The 18,821-nt window shown below is 41.3% G+C and overlaps 1 protein-coding gene and 2 long non-coding RNA genes across 12 annotated transcripts in view; 1 reads left to right on the top strand and 2 right to left on the bottom strand.

The window, feature by feature from the left end:
• LOC126926273 (fatty acyl-CoA reductase 1-like) overlaps positions 1-18,821 on the top strand; it is a 285,326-nt gene that overhangs the window by 81,306 nt on the left and 185,199 nt on the right. Inside the window, exon 4 of one of the 10 annotated variants that reach the window (XM_050742539.1) lies at positions 4,071-4,254. The exons of the other annotated variants lie outside the window; for them this stretch is intronic. Coding sequence (XP_050598496.1) covers positions 4,071-4,254 — 184 coding nt within the window. The remainder of the gene's footprint in view (positions 1-4,070; positions 4,255-18,821) is intronic. 10 annotated transcript variants of the gene reach the window in all.
• LOC126926304 (uncharacterized) overlaps positions 1-18,821 on the bottom strand; it is a 137,358-nt gene that overhangs the window by 15,835 nt on the left and 102,702 nt on the right. The gene's annotated exons all lie outside the window — the stretch shown is intronic.
• Positions 8,338-8,932, bottom strand: LOC126926312 (uncharacterized). Its single transcript, XR_007714483.1, has 2 exons — positions 8,710-8,932; positions 8,338-8,638 (listed from the first exon to the last, which is right to left on the bottom strand). It is a non-coding gene; the product is annotated as an uncharacterized LOC126926312 (long non-coding RNA).

Raw genomic sequence — 18,821 nt, forward strand, 5'->3', positions numbered from 1 at the left:
TTCCATTTTCTAGATATTTATTATTATTTTCATAACAGGTAGCGAATACATTTTTACTAATTACTTGGAGGATTTGCAAGTATATGTATTTACATTTCATTTGCTAAATATTGCATAACAAATGATGTTATACCATAATTTTGTTAAGGTTATGTACTATACGAATACCTTTTACACTGACTCTGTGTTAGTGCTGTATAACTCCACCAGAATAGATCATCCGTAATTATCAAAAATTGAATTTGTAGTGCAAACATTTCTCTCTTCATCTTTAAGAAGATGAAGTAGTAAGAAGTTATACGCAACTCACTCAGAAGTTATACATAATGCAAGTGTCATTAAAACGCAAGCAGTAGAAGCAGTCAGTGATAAGAAGACAATTTCTGTCAATCTTTCACGATCAAAGATCATTCAAGCCTATTTCTTGTTTGGTTTTGAAGATAAATATATAATTCTAATCATACATGAATAACATTATCCAGTTTCAGTAGTAGGGTGATGTTATTAAAAGCATGAGTGCCTAAAGGAGTATCACATCGAATATCGTTACAGTACTGTGACAGACGTATCGTTATCTACTATCGTGAAGTCGCATTTTTGTTCGATCTTTGGTAAACAACGCGCAGTGGAAATAGTATCAGGTAACAGACGATTGCTTGTTATTCTGTATTCAATTGTGTGTTTAATTAGTGTCATTCATTATTATCAATATCATATATACCAAAAATATCATGGGGCATTAATTACTATAATAGTTTAAATGAAGTTTTTGAATTCCCAAACATTTATTTTATATTTTACATTTGATAAAGCAGCATAGATATATATGTATACAATAACAGATACGTACATATCAATAGATACATACATATGTACACAATTAAATTACAGAATAAATGATATTATAATAAAGATACGAATATAATATGAGATACCTAATATATACAAATTTTATGTTCTGGTTGATTTCATTGGCCGCTGTGCTCATTTACATTATCACATCTTGCTCATCAGTTTGCAATGACAGTAAAATTTCAACCGGGTAATCTGAAATACAGTAGAGCCTCCTGTATCCGACTCAACAGGGAGGCAGAACAGTTCTGATAATGGTACAATCACTTTAATATGAAATTTCATTTATTGAAACATAGATTAAAATTGAATGACAATTCTTTTAAGTATATATGGATTTCATGTCTTCTTGGCTGCTAAGTCACATAATACTTTCGACATAATTAACTGCGACGAGCCTCAATCTTTTTGTACTCACAGTCATTGAGACTATTTCTCAAATACGTACATTTCAAAACGCATCTCTTCATTATCATTTCATTAGCTGTTTCGCAGTGAAGCCAGTTCATTATATCAGTACATACAGCGTATATCATTCGGCCTTTCCTAACACTATGTATATTTGCAAATTCTACTGCATGTACACCACTTTCGAGTTTCTCCTTTGTTTCGTTTCGATAGCTGGATCGCCATTAGTTTCATACTACTGTCTTATAATCTGAATCTAATAAAGGAAAGGATACATGAACGCTAATAAAATATGTATACAATACATATTTCAAACAAAAGAGGGATTCGTTATAAGGAAATAGTGTGTTCGGATAATACACTATTCCGGTATTAGGATAATCGGATAATGGGTGCTTGGATAAATCCGGACAGGGGGTTAGATACATTTACAGGCTGTTCGGTTCCAGAATTTTGAAGCTAAAATAAGATGGAAATAGAAAACAAAAAATTGCGATTTGTTTTTTACACGAACGATAGATGTGCAACAGCTTTTCTCGTGCAAGTCGTAAAGCTGAAGACTGTGACATTCGATGACGTAAACCAACTTGCGCAACACTTTCTAAAAAAAATAATCGATTATAGATTAAACCTGTTTACCCATTGAAATTATTATTATATTTTAATATTACGGAAATTATTATCTTTTTGCCCTCATAAAATAATAATTAATGCAGAGCGCATATAAAATTTATACAAATTTCACATACGCATTACTGTAAAGATGTAGAAGGAATTCGGAAATACAAATAATTCCCTTTATTTAGCACACAACAGTTATACATATATCTTATACTTTAAAGACCACGAAATCCTACTCGCACGCACGCTTGTTGTCAACCGACTCTTCCAGATACTTCTAACGACTGACTCTTGTCTTTTGTCCCAACTAAGGCCTGGACATCTGACGCTTACACACACATTCACATGTACAGTGTAAATGTATCATGTTCCTAACAATTACGTATTCTCATGGTGCTATTACATGTGGGCGAACACTGACCCGCATGATCTACACACATTTTCCACTCAAATTACTGATCACAGTAAATTACAACACTCATAAGCATACACATAAAATAAAAAATGAAGTCGTCAAATGAAACTACATAAAGATTAAGTATTAATTATGTATCAATTAAGATATCGTTTTATGGAGTAATATGCAATAATACAAATTAATTTATATCCACATGAAAAATTCTATTTCATGCGTTGCACAGTTATTTTACCCTCTTTTAGAACCCTTTTTGGTGAACGATTTCACTGTGTATAAAAAGTGTTTATACATTACACTAGAAGCATCGTTCACATAACGCAATTATTTGATTCATGCAAAACGAAAACATAATTGTTGAATTATGTTTCTTTTTGTGAATATTATCTGTAGACTTCTTTAAAAAGAAATATTAATGAAGTTATCAACTATGATCAGTTTATTACATTATTTAACACATTTATTCACTTACTATTTGTTGGAAATGCTAATCTGTGGCAAATATTAGGATTGAGAGTGTCAAGATCACAAGTCTGAAACATGGATACAATTAATGAAGAAATGAATGAAAATGGAACCGATGAAGGATTGAATAAGATAAATTCTCTCGAGGAATTCTACGGCGGTAGTGGGATCCTTGTAACTGGGGCAACCGGATTCGTAGGAATATGTCTTTTGGAAAAACTGATGCGCGTGTGTCCACGCGTCGCTGCTATTTTTATACTAATCCGTCCAAAAACTAACGAAACGATAGAACAACGATTTAAGAAGCTCATAGATGATCCCGTTCGTACATATTATTCTTGTTCCTTTCAATATTTAAGCCTGTCTGGAGCCAAATTGATTAAATCTCATTTCTGGAATTTTCGTTTTCAGATTTATGATGGCATTAAAGCAAAGAACCCCTCACTTTTTAGCAGAGTTTATCCTGTGAAAGGTGACGTTCGTCTGGCGGATTTAGGTCTTTCGCGAAAAGATAGAAATTTGCTGTTAGAGAAAGTAAACATAGTGTTTCACGTCGCTGCCACTGTGAGATTCAACGAGCCGTTACACGTGGCTGTTAATGTGAATACGAAGGGTACTCTTCGTGTCATCGAGCTTTGGAACGAACTAAAGCATCCGATTAGCTTCGTCCACGTCAGCACAGCCTTTAGTAATGCGAATCTACATGAGATTGAGGAAAAAGTTTATACGTAAGAATAAATTATACGCGAACGTTGTTCCATGGTTTACGAATATTACATTTATAATTATGTCGTGAAGAATACGTTCACTTATTATTAACTTTGCAGCACGGACCTGAAACCTTCAGATGTGATCGATATGTGTGACAAATTCGACGAAACTTCGATAAACCTAATAGAAAAAAGGATTTTAGAAACTTATCCAAACACATATACATTTAGTAAGAATTTAGCAGAGCAGATTGTAGCAAACAAGAGTAAACACCTGTCAGTTGCGATAGTACGGCCAAGCATAATTGGTGCTTCTCTGGAAGAACCATGTCCTGGTTGGATAGAGAATATTTCTGGACTTACAGGTATCTTAATAGATCTTTTTCAATAGTAATTCAATACTCCTTACATTTCACAATATTGGAGTTAATAGCTTTGTTCGTGAGCGGCTAAATGAAAGTCTTTTCGCTAGATGATCCTTATTATTGTTCAAATTTGTTGTCGCTCATTATTACAAGAATCACTTCCTATGTATTTAGCGTTACATTTCTGCTAATCCAAAGTCACAAATAATTTATAAACAAATTTAATGTTACCAGGTAGCTTTCTGCTAATCGGCAGAGGATGTGCAACAGCAATACGGGGCAGGAGAGATGCAAGATTGGATTTAGTGCCTGTCGATTTCGTAGTCGATACGATATTATGTACTGCATGGCATGTCACGTTACATAGTGATCATGAAGTTAAAGTTTACAACTGCACGAGTAACGCATGCCCCTTTAAGTAATATTTATTAAGAATATTTTTCACCTAATGTAATTAGATTATTAGAGCATTCCAAAAATTTAAGTTTTTTTAAGTAATGTGGACAATGGAAGCGCACACAAACGTAGAATACAAAAGTCCACTTTCATCTCGTTAATACGTTAATTTAGGAAATTAGTGATGTAATATAATACTTATTTAATTACATAATATTTCCTGAGATACTCGGATAGTAATAAACTGTACTTTAAGCGTAATTTGATTAATGGTACAAATGTAATTGTTTCAATTCGCAAGATGGGGTCAGATGAGAAATACCATGGTGAAATGTAGTATAGAAACGCCACTGAACGATACATTATGGTACCCGGGTTGTCCAATGATAGCTAATAGATATATTTACAACGTTCTGAGTGTAATTCCGGGTATTTTTCCTGCGTTCGTCATAGATATATTTTTAAGACTTCGAGGTAGTAAACCAATGTGAGTATTCTATCGATTCTCAAACAACGAGAACAATGTTTTTGAGATAATCTCTGTCTTCATCTGTAATAAAAGTAAAACTGATATTTCAGAATGATGAAACTTCTCCAAAATAGCAATAAGCTGTTTGCAGTGGTAGCATATTTCGCCATGTACGAATGGACTTTCCAAAGAGATAACTGTTCCGACATGACGAGAAAAGTGAAAATGTTGAACGACGGCGATATGTTCAAACTAGATTTACAGGATATGGATTGGGAGAAATATGTTGAAGTTTACCTGATGGGAATTAAGAAATTTATTCTAAAACAAGAGTTTCAGTCAACAGCCCGACAACGATTATCAAGGTGCGTATAAAAGTATCTTCGTATAAGAAAATAGGAACTAATATAAATACATATATTTTTGGTTATTTCAGGTTGTACTGGATACATCAGATCACCAAAATGTCTAGTATAATGATCTTACTACTGATAATATACTGTATCGTGTACTAACTATTTGAACGTTATTTCTTCTGTTTAAACCAGAGGAATATAAATACAATTTTCTGAAGAAGGGATTCATCATCCTTTTCATTTTGTCTCTTCATTCGTCTCCTTTCTAAATAAATCCATTTGTGACATTGCTTGTTTTTTCTATGAAATTTTAATAAGAATGCAGGCATTTATACGCACATGATTTCAGAGCTGCAAGCAATTCATCTGCTCACTGAATATGAACATTTTTCCATTATAAGGACAACATTATAATGACAAAATCCTCTATCATCCTTCACCAAACAAAAGTTCCGAGATTGTTCGTTGACAATAATAATTTATCATTAAAAAGTCTACTGAACAATAAATAATGATGATAGAAAATAAATATATTTTAAAATAAGATAGTTCTAAGTAAAACCGTTTTAAGAATCCTTCATTTGCTGTAAAGGCTCACTTTGGTTCTCAAGTTGTTTGCTCATGAACCTTGTAGATGTTTAACCAGTCGGCGTTAAAATATATGATACAATCAACGAAATAGAGACTAAACGTAACATTCAGGCTGGATAAAATATTATTTCACATAATAAGTAGTAGGTAGTTTTTTATTTAAGTTAAATTTAAATATCATATAGTATTTCATCTCTTGTGTAAGTATGTGAATATCGCAATGTACAGTGATCAATTATATTGATTATATGTGGTTCATACAAGAATTGCCACGTTTATTAACAGCTCATAAGTTTATGCTGATCCATATCCTCACTCTCATAATGTTACAATACAATAGAATCTTAATAGATGATACTGGTGGTTGTAGTACACATCGTCATCTTTAAACCTAAAATAAATTAAGTAATTGTAATATTGAAAGTATAGAAGCTGATGAATATATTTGTATCGGCACTCGACAGCAAACTTCCCAACGGTTTCTGTCCCGTGGCTCGCTACACAAAGACCATATCCTTCGGACAAGATGATTGCCACATGTCGATACATTCTTACCGAATATTTTCAGCTAGCCTAAGGACCCGCTATAGATCTTATAGCTAGGCGATGCGTTAGGAGATGTAAATTGTTCCCTTGGCGAATAGGGAGGCCCTGGAAATCAGGAATATTGACACTACTGCCACAAAGGAAGAATTGGCAGAGAACATATCCACTGAACTGAACGTAAAGGAAGAGAGATGGATAAAGGTGAAGTCCCTAAGAATGATGCCGTGAGGAACCCAGCAAGCGCTGGATGTGCTGTCTGCGAGTACTGTTCCCAGGGACAGACCGATGATCAAGATTAAAACGGGATTGACGATTGCCTCGGTGAGGATTCTGCCCAACGTAGTGAGATGCTATAAGTGTCACATGCTGGGGCATACTGCGGCCAGGTGCCCTGGTAGGGAATTGCGCAGGTGATGTGGGGTCAGGGACCACGGCATAAACCAGTGCACGAAGAAACCAAGGTATGATATCTGCCTAAAGGAGAATAGGGAAAGCCTGAGGCACATTACCGGGTCACAGGAGTGCCCTCTAGTGAAAGAGAGGATGAAGAGAGGTAACCCTAGCAGAAGATAAGGATTATAAGAATTAACTTGAATAGGTGTACCAGTATGTCTGCGAAGCTGGAGTAGGCGTTGTATTCATATCGGTGCCTTATAGGCAGCAAACATATTGGTACAACGACGACAAGGGTGTTGCGTCGTTGTGGGTGACACTCTTCAGAGGGAAACAACCAGAGATTGGTCATTTGACATGAAATCGCAGGAGTCAGCGTGGACTACGCGGTTTGCATTGGTTGTTGTTGCTACCCCAATGTAAATATGAAACAGTTTTATAGCTGCGTCCAGGTGTTGGACACTCTGATTCAGGCGACCAAGAGGAGTTACCCAGCAACAATGATCGCCGGAGATTTTAACTCAAAGGCAACCGCATGGGGAGGCTATGTAAATGTAAATGAAATGAAATGGCAGGGGGACCAATCTCCTGAACATGTTCGCGAAGAATGTGATCGTCCCGATCAGGATAAACGAAGATCATAGATTCTGTAAGAACGGAATGAAAAGTTTCCTCGTTATTATTAGTGCCAATAGGGGATTGCCTAAGAAGGATGCAGGTGGGAAGTTATCGAAGGTCTGGTCGGCATCGGACCACAGATACGTCCTGCATAATTTTAGGATTAAAATGACGGAGCGTAATGCCGAGAATTTTAAGTATTCGACGAAGAACGCCGATATGGACAAATTTGTTTTAACTGTAGCGGCACTCGACAGCAAACTCCCCAACGGTTCCTGTCTCGTGCCTCGCTACGCAAAGACTCTACCCTTCGAACAAGATGATTGCCAGATGTCGATACATTCTCACCGAATATTTACAGCGAGCCTAAGGACCCGCTATAAATCTTGGGATTCATGCAGCTAAGATTCTCTAAAGGGACAAATAGTCTTTGTCTCAATAGTCCCTACACATACCACCTACTACGGGAAATCTGCTTTTTCTCACGTACGACGCTCCTCGCTAGCAACTCTCTCTCAAGGGCAGTTACCATCCCTTTCCAACCACCAACTCACAATTTAGCCAATTAACAGCGACGTCCATTTCCCTCACTCTCTGAACTAACACTTTTCTTAACGAACCCGATGATCCCGTATCCTTAGACACACCCAAACACAGTTTTCCTAAGGAGCATCATCGCGACACAAATTCATTCTGTTCTATCGCGAGTCGCGAGGCAAGTTGAAAGACGCCTATCTGAATTGTTCGTCCGCAGTCGTACGTAATAGCGAATCTGAATCTCTGGACATCTGTGCAATCGTCTCGACTCGAACCACCGCGTAAGGTATCGCGCCGAGCTTGAACTTGTAATCTCGAACCGATAATTGTACCGTGCTTTCGGCGCGCTAGTGTATACCACGAACACAAGCAAATAAATAGATATTGTTAAACAATACCGAGTGATTCTTCTATACCTATCACGCACATCACCTCTGTATTTTCGAGCTATCGCGGGGAGACGCAGTCGTTAGAATACGCGTCAACGAGAGTCGTAAATTCCCGTTACGATGAGAATAATCGACACCACGAATAGTTCGATCCCCGTATTTCGGTTAGGATAATCGGGGTGGTTGATGCGGTATAACACTGGGAGTCACTGAGTTATAATAATGTATATTTCCAACACTTTATACAATCACACAAAGTAGTAACGCCGTTGATTAAGATACAGATAACGAGAGAAGGGTTAGTCTTGGATGAGAGAAGGAGAGCTTTTAGCTCTAGGCCCTTGAGAGGTATAGGAACTGTCGGAGTTCTGGATAATGTGAGAGCCTTAGAAGACTCTAGGCCGTGTAGGCACCTTGAGAAATGATGAAGGAACTCTGAAAGATACAGGAACGGTGAGAGTTATAGGGATTATGGGAACTCTAGACACCGTGAGAGACGATCTAACTCTTAGAGAGGTAGGAACGGTGAGAGTTGTAGGAAATGCAGGAACTCTAGGCACCGTGAGAGACGATCAAACTTTAAAGTTTATTCTAATGTGGATACGGAGGAAAGCTCGGTATGGGTGTGCCCTTTGACCGAAGAACGCGGATTCGTTGCTTACATTTTCAGTTAGGAAAGTGAGGGCAATGATCCGCGATGCTGATTGGTTATGACCAATGTTGGGAAGGAAGATAGGAGGAAGAAGCCTCCTACTAACTTGGGTCCTAGGCGACATTATTTATGGGGAGACTCGGATTTTCCGTTAGAGAAATCTCCGCTTTTTTCGTTAGGCCACTACCTGCTTTCTCCGCAATTCTTAAGAGCACGTAATAAACCCAAGGACCCTTCTAAAGAACTAGCTGAAAACCCTTCTGGAATTAGAAAGTCTTTTCTGGCAGACAGATTGACTCAAACCATGTGTGCGAACAATGCAGTTAGGATTTCACTTTATGGTGGGTCCTTAGGCCTATGGAAGGTTCGAAGGACGGCACGTCGACCGTTGGCTGTCACGCCGCGCGGGATGGAGTGCAGATGTGTTGCGCGGCGTAACAACCTCATAACTTTTGACGAAGATTATGAGAAGTTACTTATTGATAATACAGGCGACGAGGAAGCGCATGGAGAATGTTTACAAACTATTCTGGAAACGACGTATGCCTCCGAACATAAAAAGGTGTATCCACCAATGGGTAAGAGGAGATGTAACTACTAATGGAACGATGAAATAAGCAAGTTGAGGAAGGAGACGACGAAGAGCAGAAGAAAAGCTCAGAAAACTAGGACCATGAGCATGAATGACGCGATTCATTTGTGGGAAGGTTACAAAGTTAGTAAGAGAAAACTTGCGAGGGCCATCAAAGCGAATAAGGAAAGATGCTAGTGGGAGTTCTGTGTGACGTTAGATAGGGACCCTTGGGGGAGGCCGTATAGGACGGTCATGTCTAGGATGGCCCGCAGAGTCCAGACAGACGGCCTTCACTTGAACAGGGTCCGATCTATAGTTGACGAGCTCTTCCTGATGAGGCCAATGGAGAGTAAAGATAGAATTGTAAGGAATAGAAACGGAGAAGAGTAAGGAAGTGACAACTACAGAATCTCAGAAGAAGATCTGATGGATGCCTGTACGAAGATAAATCCGAACAAGGCGGTTGTTGTAGTGTAAATGTGTATGCGAGTGCCCCTCAGGGATCGATACTTGGGCCGCTGCTCTGGAATCTGGTGTTCGGTGGTCTACTAAAGGAGTTTAAGGCAATTCCGAAAATGAATGCCGTCGTTTTTGCCGACGACTTGGCGGTGATTCTCGACGTGTCCAAACATAAAGAAGCGAACAATAAATTAAGTACAGCGTTGGGCGTGATCGTGCGGTGGTGGGCCGATAAAGGATTAAAGATCGCACAGGAGAAGGTCGAGGTGATATTGCTGACGGGTAAGCGGATCCCAAGGTAATTGAAATAAACATGGAGGGGCACCTTCTGACTACGAAGCAGGAGATTAGATACTTTGGGGTGCAAGTAGATAACTGCAGAAGGTTCGGGGCTTATTTGGGAAAAGTATGGGGTAAGGCAGATACCCTTATGGGAGCATTGAGGTCGTTGCTGCCTAATGTTAACGGTCTCACCGACTCTGCGATGAAGCTCTATGGAGTCTGGGAGAGTCGGTGGTGCTCTGTGGTGCTCTGTGCGCCTAAGACCATCTACGGCTTACCCGCAAAATATCCCACGCAGCACTGTGCGTGCTTACGGGCACTTTGCCCGTTTACTATACGGTCGAGCTCCGGGCCGAGACGTATCGGATAAAGAAGGAATATCTGCAGTCACTATGCGATACCTGTTTCAAAGAAGACCCACTCTTTCATGAAAGGATCAAGGCTCTGGAAGAGCGTATGGAGCGTATTGGGAGGAAGGGTGGCTTTACTATCGCAGCGACAACTGGACGAAGAGCCTGGTGGAAGACGTCTGCATATTTAGGAAGCACAGGAGGTACATTGACAATTTTACTATGCAGATCCTGATTCTTATGCGCACCCACAAACGCGAAGCCAAGGGTGAGATCGTCCAGGTAAGTTCAGGGACGGGACCATCGGCGTTGACCGATGCCCGTTGCATTGGACCCTGTGTTACATGAGTCCAACCTCAAACTGTGGAGTTCGGTTAGCAGGATCTCCACCGACAGTGAAGTGGCCGTCCGTCCACACCGATAATCCTACCAATGATTAAAGTGGGGACCACGGGATTGGAGTGAAGCCCGGAGGGAGTTGCGACCCCTCAGCTCGGCCAATTGGAATTGGACTCGTGGAGGTAGTGGTTGAAGGCCAAATGCTGGCTAGACGGCCGATATATTGTACTTGGCTTCCCCGATGGCCGCCGGCGGATGAGCAGCGTCCCAACTGTCCCGGAACCGTCCAGGAGAGACGGTGGGGCTGGAGAGACGTTTGACCCAAGGCGAGTGAAAGCCTCGTCTTATTTATACACATTTTATATTTTAAACACATTTGGTTCTGTAATTCTGTTTAATAAATGTAGTATCCAAATGGGTCTTAGAGAGAAAAGACAAGTGATGATGTTTTGATTTAATATATATTATTAAGAGCAACGAAATGATTACAATGCTGTTCTACGTTCTATTCTCGCATGCAGCTTTCTGCTTCCCAATCCAAGCTCTGCCTACTCCGCACGCTCCACACGCTCTCCACACTCTCCACACTCTACATGCTCTGCTCGCTCTACACGCTCTCCCTTTTCCCGTTCTTCGGAACAGGTATCCCGAAACCCCCGTGATCAAGGTCACGCAGCCTTTTCACGTAAACTGTCCACTTAAAGGACCCAACGGTACATTGTTTACAGTTCGGCCGATACCTTAGGCCTTCTGACCCCGGTACTACATTCGGTCATCCTGGAATAACATCTGCCCTCAGATGTGGTCTTCAGTTTCGCTATCGTCGGAGGCGTCATCTTCTGCGTTGAGGACCCAAGGCTTCATAAAGTCTGCGGTCGTCGATGTGTGCGCAGGCCCCTCATGCTCCCCTACTTTCTCCACCATGTACCGGTCATTCCGCATTGTTCGAGATACCCGGTACGGCCCTAAAAATTTTCCTCCGAGTTTTAAACCTGGGCCAAACTGGGTTCTCTTAATGGCTACCAAATCTCCCCTTAGATACTGCTTCGCACTCCTCCGTCTTTTGTTGAAATTCCTCCGGTTTTGTTCTTGCGTCGCAGCGATCTTTCTTTTGGCGTCCTCGCGTAACTCACGACGCTGTTCCTCGAATTTTGCAGCCCATTCTTCGTCGATTAATTTTCTGACCTGTGCATCTTCCTTGATTTGCATTTCAACCCCGACAAGTAGCTGGAATGGAGTTTTCCCCGTGCTTCTGTTTATGGTGGAATTTAAGTACCTCTGGACTTGGTCGACGTGCTTGTACCAATCATCAGGTTTAGGAGCAGCCAGTTTGGTTAATAATGGTATAAGTGTCCTGTTGACCCTCTCTGCCTGTCCATTCCCCCTCGGAACCCCCGTCGTGGTTAGCAAATGCTCTATGTTTTCTTCCTCGCAATATTCTCGGAAGGCGTTGGATGTGAACGCTGTTCCCCGATCTGAAATGATTCGTTGTGGATTTCCAAAAACAGCCGCTTGCCTTTTCAACCGGTCGATAACGTCTGCGGCATCAGTAGACTTGGTGGGGTAAAGCCACGTAAACTTAGTGAAAGCATCCACTACTACAAAGATGTGAACATATTTTTTCCGTGTAGCTGTCATGGGTCCCACGTGGTCGATATGGTAGGTGTCTAGCGGAGTATCGCCTTTGTCTAAAGGGTTTAAATATCCCTCCTGTTTGCCCGATTTTCGTTCGGCTAGGATGCAGTCAAGACAGTTGGCTATCACATGTTCGACCTTCTCACGTAGTCCCTTAAACCAAAAATCTTTCTTGACTATCGCCTCTGTCTTGGTGGCCCCGAAGTGCCCCCGTTCGTGTGCCCGCCTGACTATCTGAATCTGCATAGCCTTCGGTACTACCACTAGCAAATCGTCATTACATTCTTTATACAATATGTTGTTCCTTATGATATATCCCTCGACCTGATTGCGCGTTACAGCATCTACAATCCCGCGGACCTCGACATCCCTGTCCTGCGCACTTCTCAACCGCGCAATCAGCCCGTCTTCATTTTCCGCTACGTACATAGTACTTGGCAGTGGATTTCTACTCAGAGCATCCACATGCCGCATACTTTTTCCCGGTCGATGACACACCTGATACTTAAACTCACCTAGCAATATCGCCCATCTGGCTACGCGCACGCAAAAATCTTTCTTTCTCATCGTCAGGGCGAATGCCTGACAATCAGTGACAATAATGAACGGCATACCTAACAGGTATACCCTAAACTTATTTAATGCCTTTACTATCGCCAGTACCTCCAGTTCGTAGCTGGTGTACTTTGCTTCTGCGGCGGTGGTCTTTCCGCTGGCAAAGTAAACTGGATGAAATTTTCCGTCGTTTAGATCCAGCTGCATTAGAATCGCCCCGTAACCCTCCGCGGACGCGTCTGTATGCAATTCAGTCTCGGCGCCCACCCTATATAATTTTAACACAGGCCCGCTGGTAAGCGCTGCTTTCAGCGATTCGAACGCTTCTAGTTCTCGATCCCCGAACTGGAACTCTACCTCCTTTTTCAGCAGGTCCGTTAGAGGCCTGGCGATCTTCGCATAACCCCTAATGAATTTTCGGAAATACCCCGTAAGTCCCAAAAAGCTCTGAACTTTCCTGACAGATGTTGGCTTGGGAAAATTAGCAACGGCCCTAGTTTTATGAGAGGACGGCTTTATGGTGTTTTCCGAGATTATATGTCCCAAATACTCCATTTCCTTCTGCATAAAGCGACATTTCTTCCAGTTGCTGCTAACCCATGCTGCTTAGTTAACTCTAAGACCATTCGCAAACGTTCCCACGCCTCCTTTAAACTTCTTGCAAGAATAATAATATCGTCCATGTACACAATGACAATACCCTTGTTCATCAGTTCCTTGAAAATCATCGAGATGTACTTCTGGAAAACAATAGGAGAGATCTTTAAACCGAACGGCAACTTCAGAAATTCGTATTGCCTCGTCGGCGTGACGAAAGAGGTGTACTTTTGGCTGTCTTTGTCTAGACTCACGTGGAAAAACCCATCCTTCAGATCTATCGTCGTGAAGAACTGAGCGCCCTGCAATGCATCTAACACGTCCTCAACCAAAGGCAACGGGAAATGAGGACACTCGATGAGCTCATTAAGTTCGCGGAAATCGACACAGACCCTGATGGAGCCATCTTTCTTTCTAACTATGACTATGGGACTTGCATACTCCGAGTCCGATGGTTTTATAATTCCCTCGTCTGTCCACTTCTCCATCAAATCGTCCACTTCCTTTTTTTCAGATGGCGCCAGCCGCCGCGGTCTTCGTACCACGGGTTTGTCGCTTTTCAACACGATTTTCGCGGTTATCCCGACATCCTGCGTCTTCTCTGGCTTATACCCCCTAATGATATCGCGGATCGCTTCACGATAGAGAGGTTCTTGTACGTGCGCTAGATCTATCTCGTCGGTTTGTTCTATCGCGTTGACCTTCAATACATCCGGCGCGTCTTCGTGACCGTCATCCTGTCTGTCAAGCCGTAGGAAGCTCACCTCGCCCCGTTTGACCCGCAACTCTATCTGATCCAAAAAGTCAGTACCCAGTAGCAGGCTGTGGCTCCTCAATACCTTGTTTGAGACGACGTGCAACGTGACCGTGAATGCACACCCGTCGACCATCATTATCTTTGTAAATTCGCCCCAGGTCTCATTGCCCGTGGAACCCAAGCCATCAAACCTAAGCTTACCATTTCCTAGCGGTGGTGATCCCAACCTCGCATACTCGTCTGATCGTATGAACGTGAGATCACTACCCGTATCTACCAACGCTGTAAACCTACATCCACCTATCGTCACCTCCTTCATGTATCTCTTCTTCTCGGGTCTTGAAATGATGTAGGTCTTCTTCGGTTGTGCTGTACACCGTGACGCCATGTGTCCAAGTTCGTTGCACCTGAAGCACCTCACACCTTTCTCTTTCTTCGGACATGTAACACTTAAGTGATCGTCACCGCCGCAATTGAAACACCTTTTGAGATCACTGCTCGTTTGTCTCGACTGATTCCGCACTGTTGATCGTTCTGCTTTATCGTCCCTGTGCTCTCCAAGTTTTGTCTTCATATCTCTTTTCATCGCTTCATACTGCTTGAAGCGTTCCTTCAACTGCTGCATATTCCTGGCCCCGTATAGTATAGCTTTATTTGAGACTCCATCGGGAATACCTTGGATTATATAGTCGATCACCGACTGTGTATCGACTCTTCCTTGCCCCGCAAGCTCACGCATACTATACATATATTGGAGCAGACTCTCGTCTGCTCTTTTCGTTCTACGCGCTAACTCTTGATATACCTGCCGGTCACTCACTGCGTCTTCGAATTCATCTACCAGCGCCATTTTAAACTTCGCTCAGGACTTCATGCATCGTTCCTGGCGTACGAAAGCTTGAGCAGAGCCTGTGAGAAGCTTCCTCGCGAAAACCACCATGTGGATGTCCGACCAGCCACACACTTCCGCCATTTCCTCGAAATCTCTTATCCACTGAGTTACATTCGGTAGGTCATCTCCGCTGAATTTTTTTAACGAGCCTTGCACGTCTTCAAACGTTAACACTGTGCACTTACGCTCGTCTTGGCTTCGACGTCTTCCCACTGGAGTCACCCGAACTTGACTATTGAGATCGTGATTCCCTGGATCGTTGCCGTCTAAACGGTCCCCAATCACGCCCATCTCATCGTCATCGTCGTCCTCTAAATCATCGTCGTCGTCATCGTCTTCTTCTCGTGCACCGTGTTCCCGCTCTAAACGTACCGCAGCCAGCAATCGCGCTACCAGCTCGCGTTTTCTACCCACTAATCTCAGCCGTCGTCTTCTCAGCTCGTCTTTTAACTCCGGTACTTGCATCTGAGCCACCTGCTCGTCAGTCAACACTGCTTCTCCTGCATTGTAGTCACTCATTGTTCCGAAATATCCCTTTCACTTGTCACTTAGCGCTCTAGATCCCGGCTCGAGCCCCCAAAATTTATGTAGTATCCAAATGGGTCTTAGAGAGAAAGGACAAGTGATGATGTTTTGATTTAATATATATTATTAAGAGCAACGAAATGATTACAATGCTGTTCTACGTTCTATTCTCGCATGCAGCTTTCTGCTTCCCAATCCAAGCTCTGCCCACTCCGCACGCTCCACACGCTCTCCACACTCTCCACACTCTACACGCTCTGCTCGCTCTACACGCTCTCCTCGCTCTACACGCTCTCCCTTTTCCCGTTCTTCGGAACAGGTATTCCGAAACCCCCGTGATCAAGGTCACGCAGCCTTTTCACGTAAACTGTCCACTTAAAGGACCCAACAGTACATTGTTTACAGTTCGGCCGATACCTTAGGCCTTCTGATCCCGGTACTACATAAATATCACCTAATATTATTTCAACATAAACATTGTGTCTCCCACAGATTATTTATCTTAACATTAAGATTAAATTCTAACAATTACGTCACAAATTACGCCCGATGTTTTAAGAACGTACAGTTTAATGGAACTTTACATGGACAGAGTGTAAAGAAAGTAAATGTAAGCAGGATCGTAGCGTGACTGTACTATCGGTGAAGTTTTGTGAAAAAAGTGTGCAAAGATGGCCTTGACTTTGAAATTCAGGGTCAAATTTTGTTTCTAATTGCAACGTATTCTACCCGTCACAAGGAACAACAGTCTATATGGAAACTATGAGTTGGAAATGATGCCTTCGCTCGGAAAAGAGGTATTAAAGTTTCGATAATTCTGAAACTGGCTTTATTCGCAATATGTTTCTATGTTCATATTAATACTTATGTTTACATGTACATTAAATTTTAGCAAGAAAAAACGTGCTCTTGATGAAGTAGCAGGAAATTACAAATATACAGGTTGATCATTAGCGTCCTTGTTCATGCATATTTACTGATGAGTTTATATGGAACAGGTCGTCGAATTAGTCATTAGCGAACACGAGAAGAAAGTTAGAAGTTTATAGAATTCTCCCTTCTCAAACACTCCAAATAGTTTCATCATTCGACGAAACTTTTACGGATGCCACTTAAGTTGCAACTATGCTTTTTATACCGTGTGATGCATACTCAATCAACAAATGCTTGGATTTGGATTAGATATATATGTCGGAGATGGAAGGACAACGGAGCCTTCTCTTTGGAACTTTAGGAAAACTCCTCAACCCCTTTCCGTACTTTAGCGTGTCAGATTCGCGATGAAGATATTGGCCCAAACATGAATATCGCGAGTTTCATATTCATATTTGGCCCAAGTATCTGGTCGAGAATCAGACTCGCTGGTTGGCTGGTTACTTGAGCATAGCTTAGACCACCAATGGTGTTGGTGCTGATAGGTTTGGTGTTTATTGCTTGCTCTGTATTTGGTAATATTTCAGGTTTTGTGCTGTCCTGATGGGCTTGTGTGTTAGTGCTTGTCCTGCTTCGTAGGGGCGGGAACAGTTTACGTTGTAGTTGTTTTCTTACTTCACATCCTTTATAGCTGGCTGGGTGGTTTCCGTTACAGTTGAAGCATTTAACTTTTTCTATTTTTCCTGAATATGGGCAGTGTACAGTTAAGTGATTTTTTGCGCACTTGACGCAAGCTGGGCTTCTGTTGCAATAGTTTTTAGTGTGTCCGTATTGTTGACACCGCATGCATTGAGGTATATCTTTTTTGTGTCGTGGTGGTTCGACTGTTACTATTGTGTTTAGTATTTGTTTGATATCATATATTTCCTTGTTATTGTTTCTGGGTTCAAGTTCTATTAAGAATAGTGGTAGTGGTTGCTTTGTGTCGAATCTTGTTATATTGTTTATTGTTCTTGTTTGATGTCCAATTTTAGCTAACTCATCGCTTAGTTTATGTATGTTGGTTTTAGGATGCAATCCTCTTATGACGATTTTATAGCTCCTTTCAGTTTTAAGCTGATACGTGTGGTAGATAGCATTTTTTTCTTTTAATGCTTTTATAACTTTCCTAAATGTTTCTGGTGTGTTTGTTTGTATTTTTACTTGATCCAATTTTGTTTGCTTTATTGTGTAGTTGTTTTTCTCATCTAGATTATTTAGTAGATCGATGAGCGGGTCTATTATTTGGGCCTCTACAAAGATTGGTGGTGGTTTTGTAATATGATTTGTTTGGATAGTGGTTTTATTTACGGGGTCAGCGTCTATTTCTTCCGTTAGTGAGTTGAAGGAGTTACTTAATGGTAATACTTGCAGCCATCGCTGCTTTTCTGTAACTGGGTTTTCTATGGCACTTATGTCTGTGGTTGTTTTGCGTTTTTTGCTAGCCTTCGCTGGCTTCCAGCTTTCGTCCTGGTAGTATCTTTCATGTTCTGAATTGCTATCTTCCTGTCCCCGATGCTCTTTTGTTTCTTCAGTCTCAATGTTAATTTGTTTGGTTTTTATATAATATGTTTCACCTTTTGTTGCTATGTTTATAGTTGGTATCTGCATTGTTATTTTATTTCCTCCTCACTATCACTTTGCAGCACTGTTACTTTGAAGCACTTTTTCACTATTCACTTATACCTGGAGAGGACGACCGTCTAGACATCGATTCTTCAGTCTGAAAATCGAGTTTATTGTAACAATACTTAATTAAAATACAGAGGTAAACAACAATTAATGATAATTAATAACAATAAATAATAATTGTTGAGAATTGTGGATCTTGATGGCCGAAATATTGTTATGGAAACATTAAATTTACACTGGGCATTACTATTAACGTAGACACATATTTATTTTATAAACGATTTCTAGAATATTCATCGATACACACTTGCACGCGTCTCAGCACTTTTTTCCATACCCGACCTTTTGTAGACTGTTTACATTCGTCCGTTTCTCAGTCGCCGCGCACACACATATCTCCACACACTGATATCCACATACAAACATCTCCACTACGCATTCGACCTAGTCCAGCACAAAAATTATACATATCTCAATAATTATTCTCGCATCTATGTATATTGGTGGTGGTTTAGCAATGCGAGTTGTC

The sequence above is a fragment of the Bombus affinis genome, chromosome 17 (genome assembly GCF_024516045.1).
Source record: "Bombus affinis isolate iyBomAffi1 chromosome 17, iyBomAffi1.2, whole genome shotgun sequence".
Classification (NCBI taxonomy): domain Eukaryota; kingdom Metazoa; phylum Arthropoda; class Insecta; order Hymenoptera; family Apidae; genus Bombus; species Bombus affinis.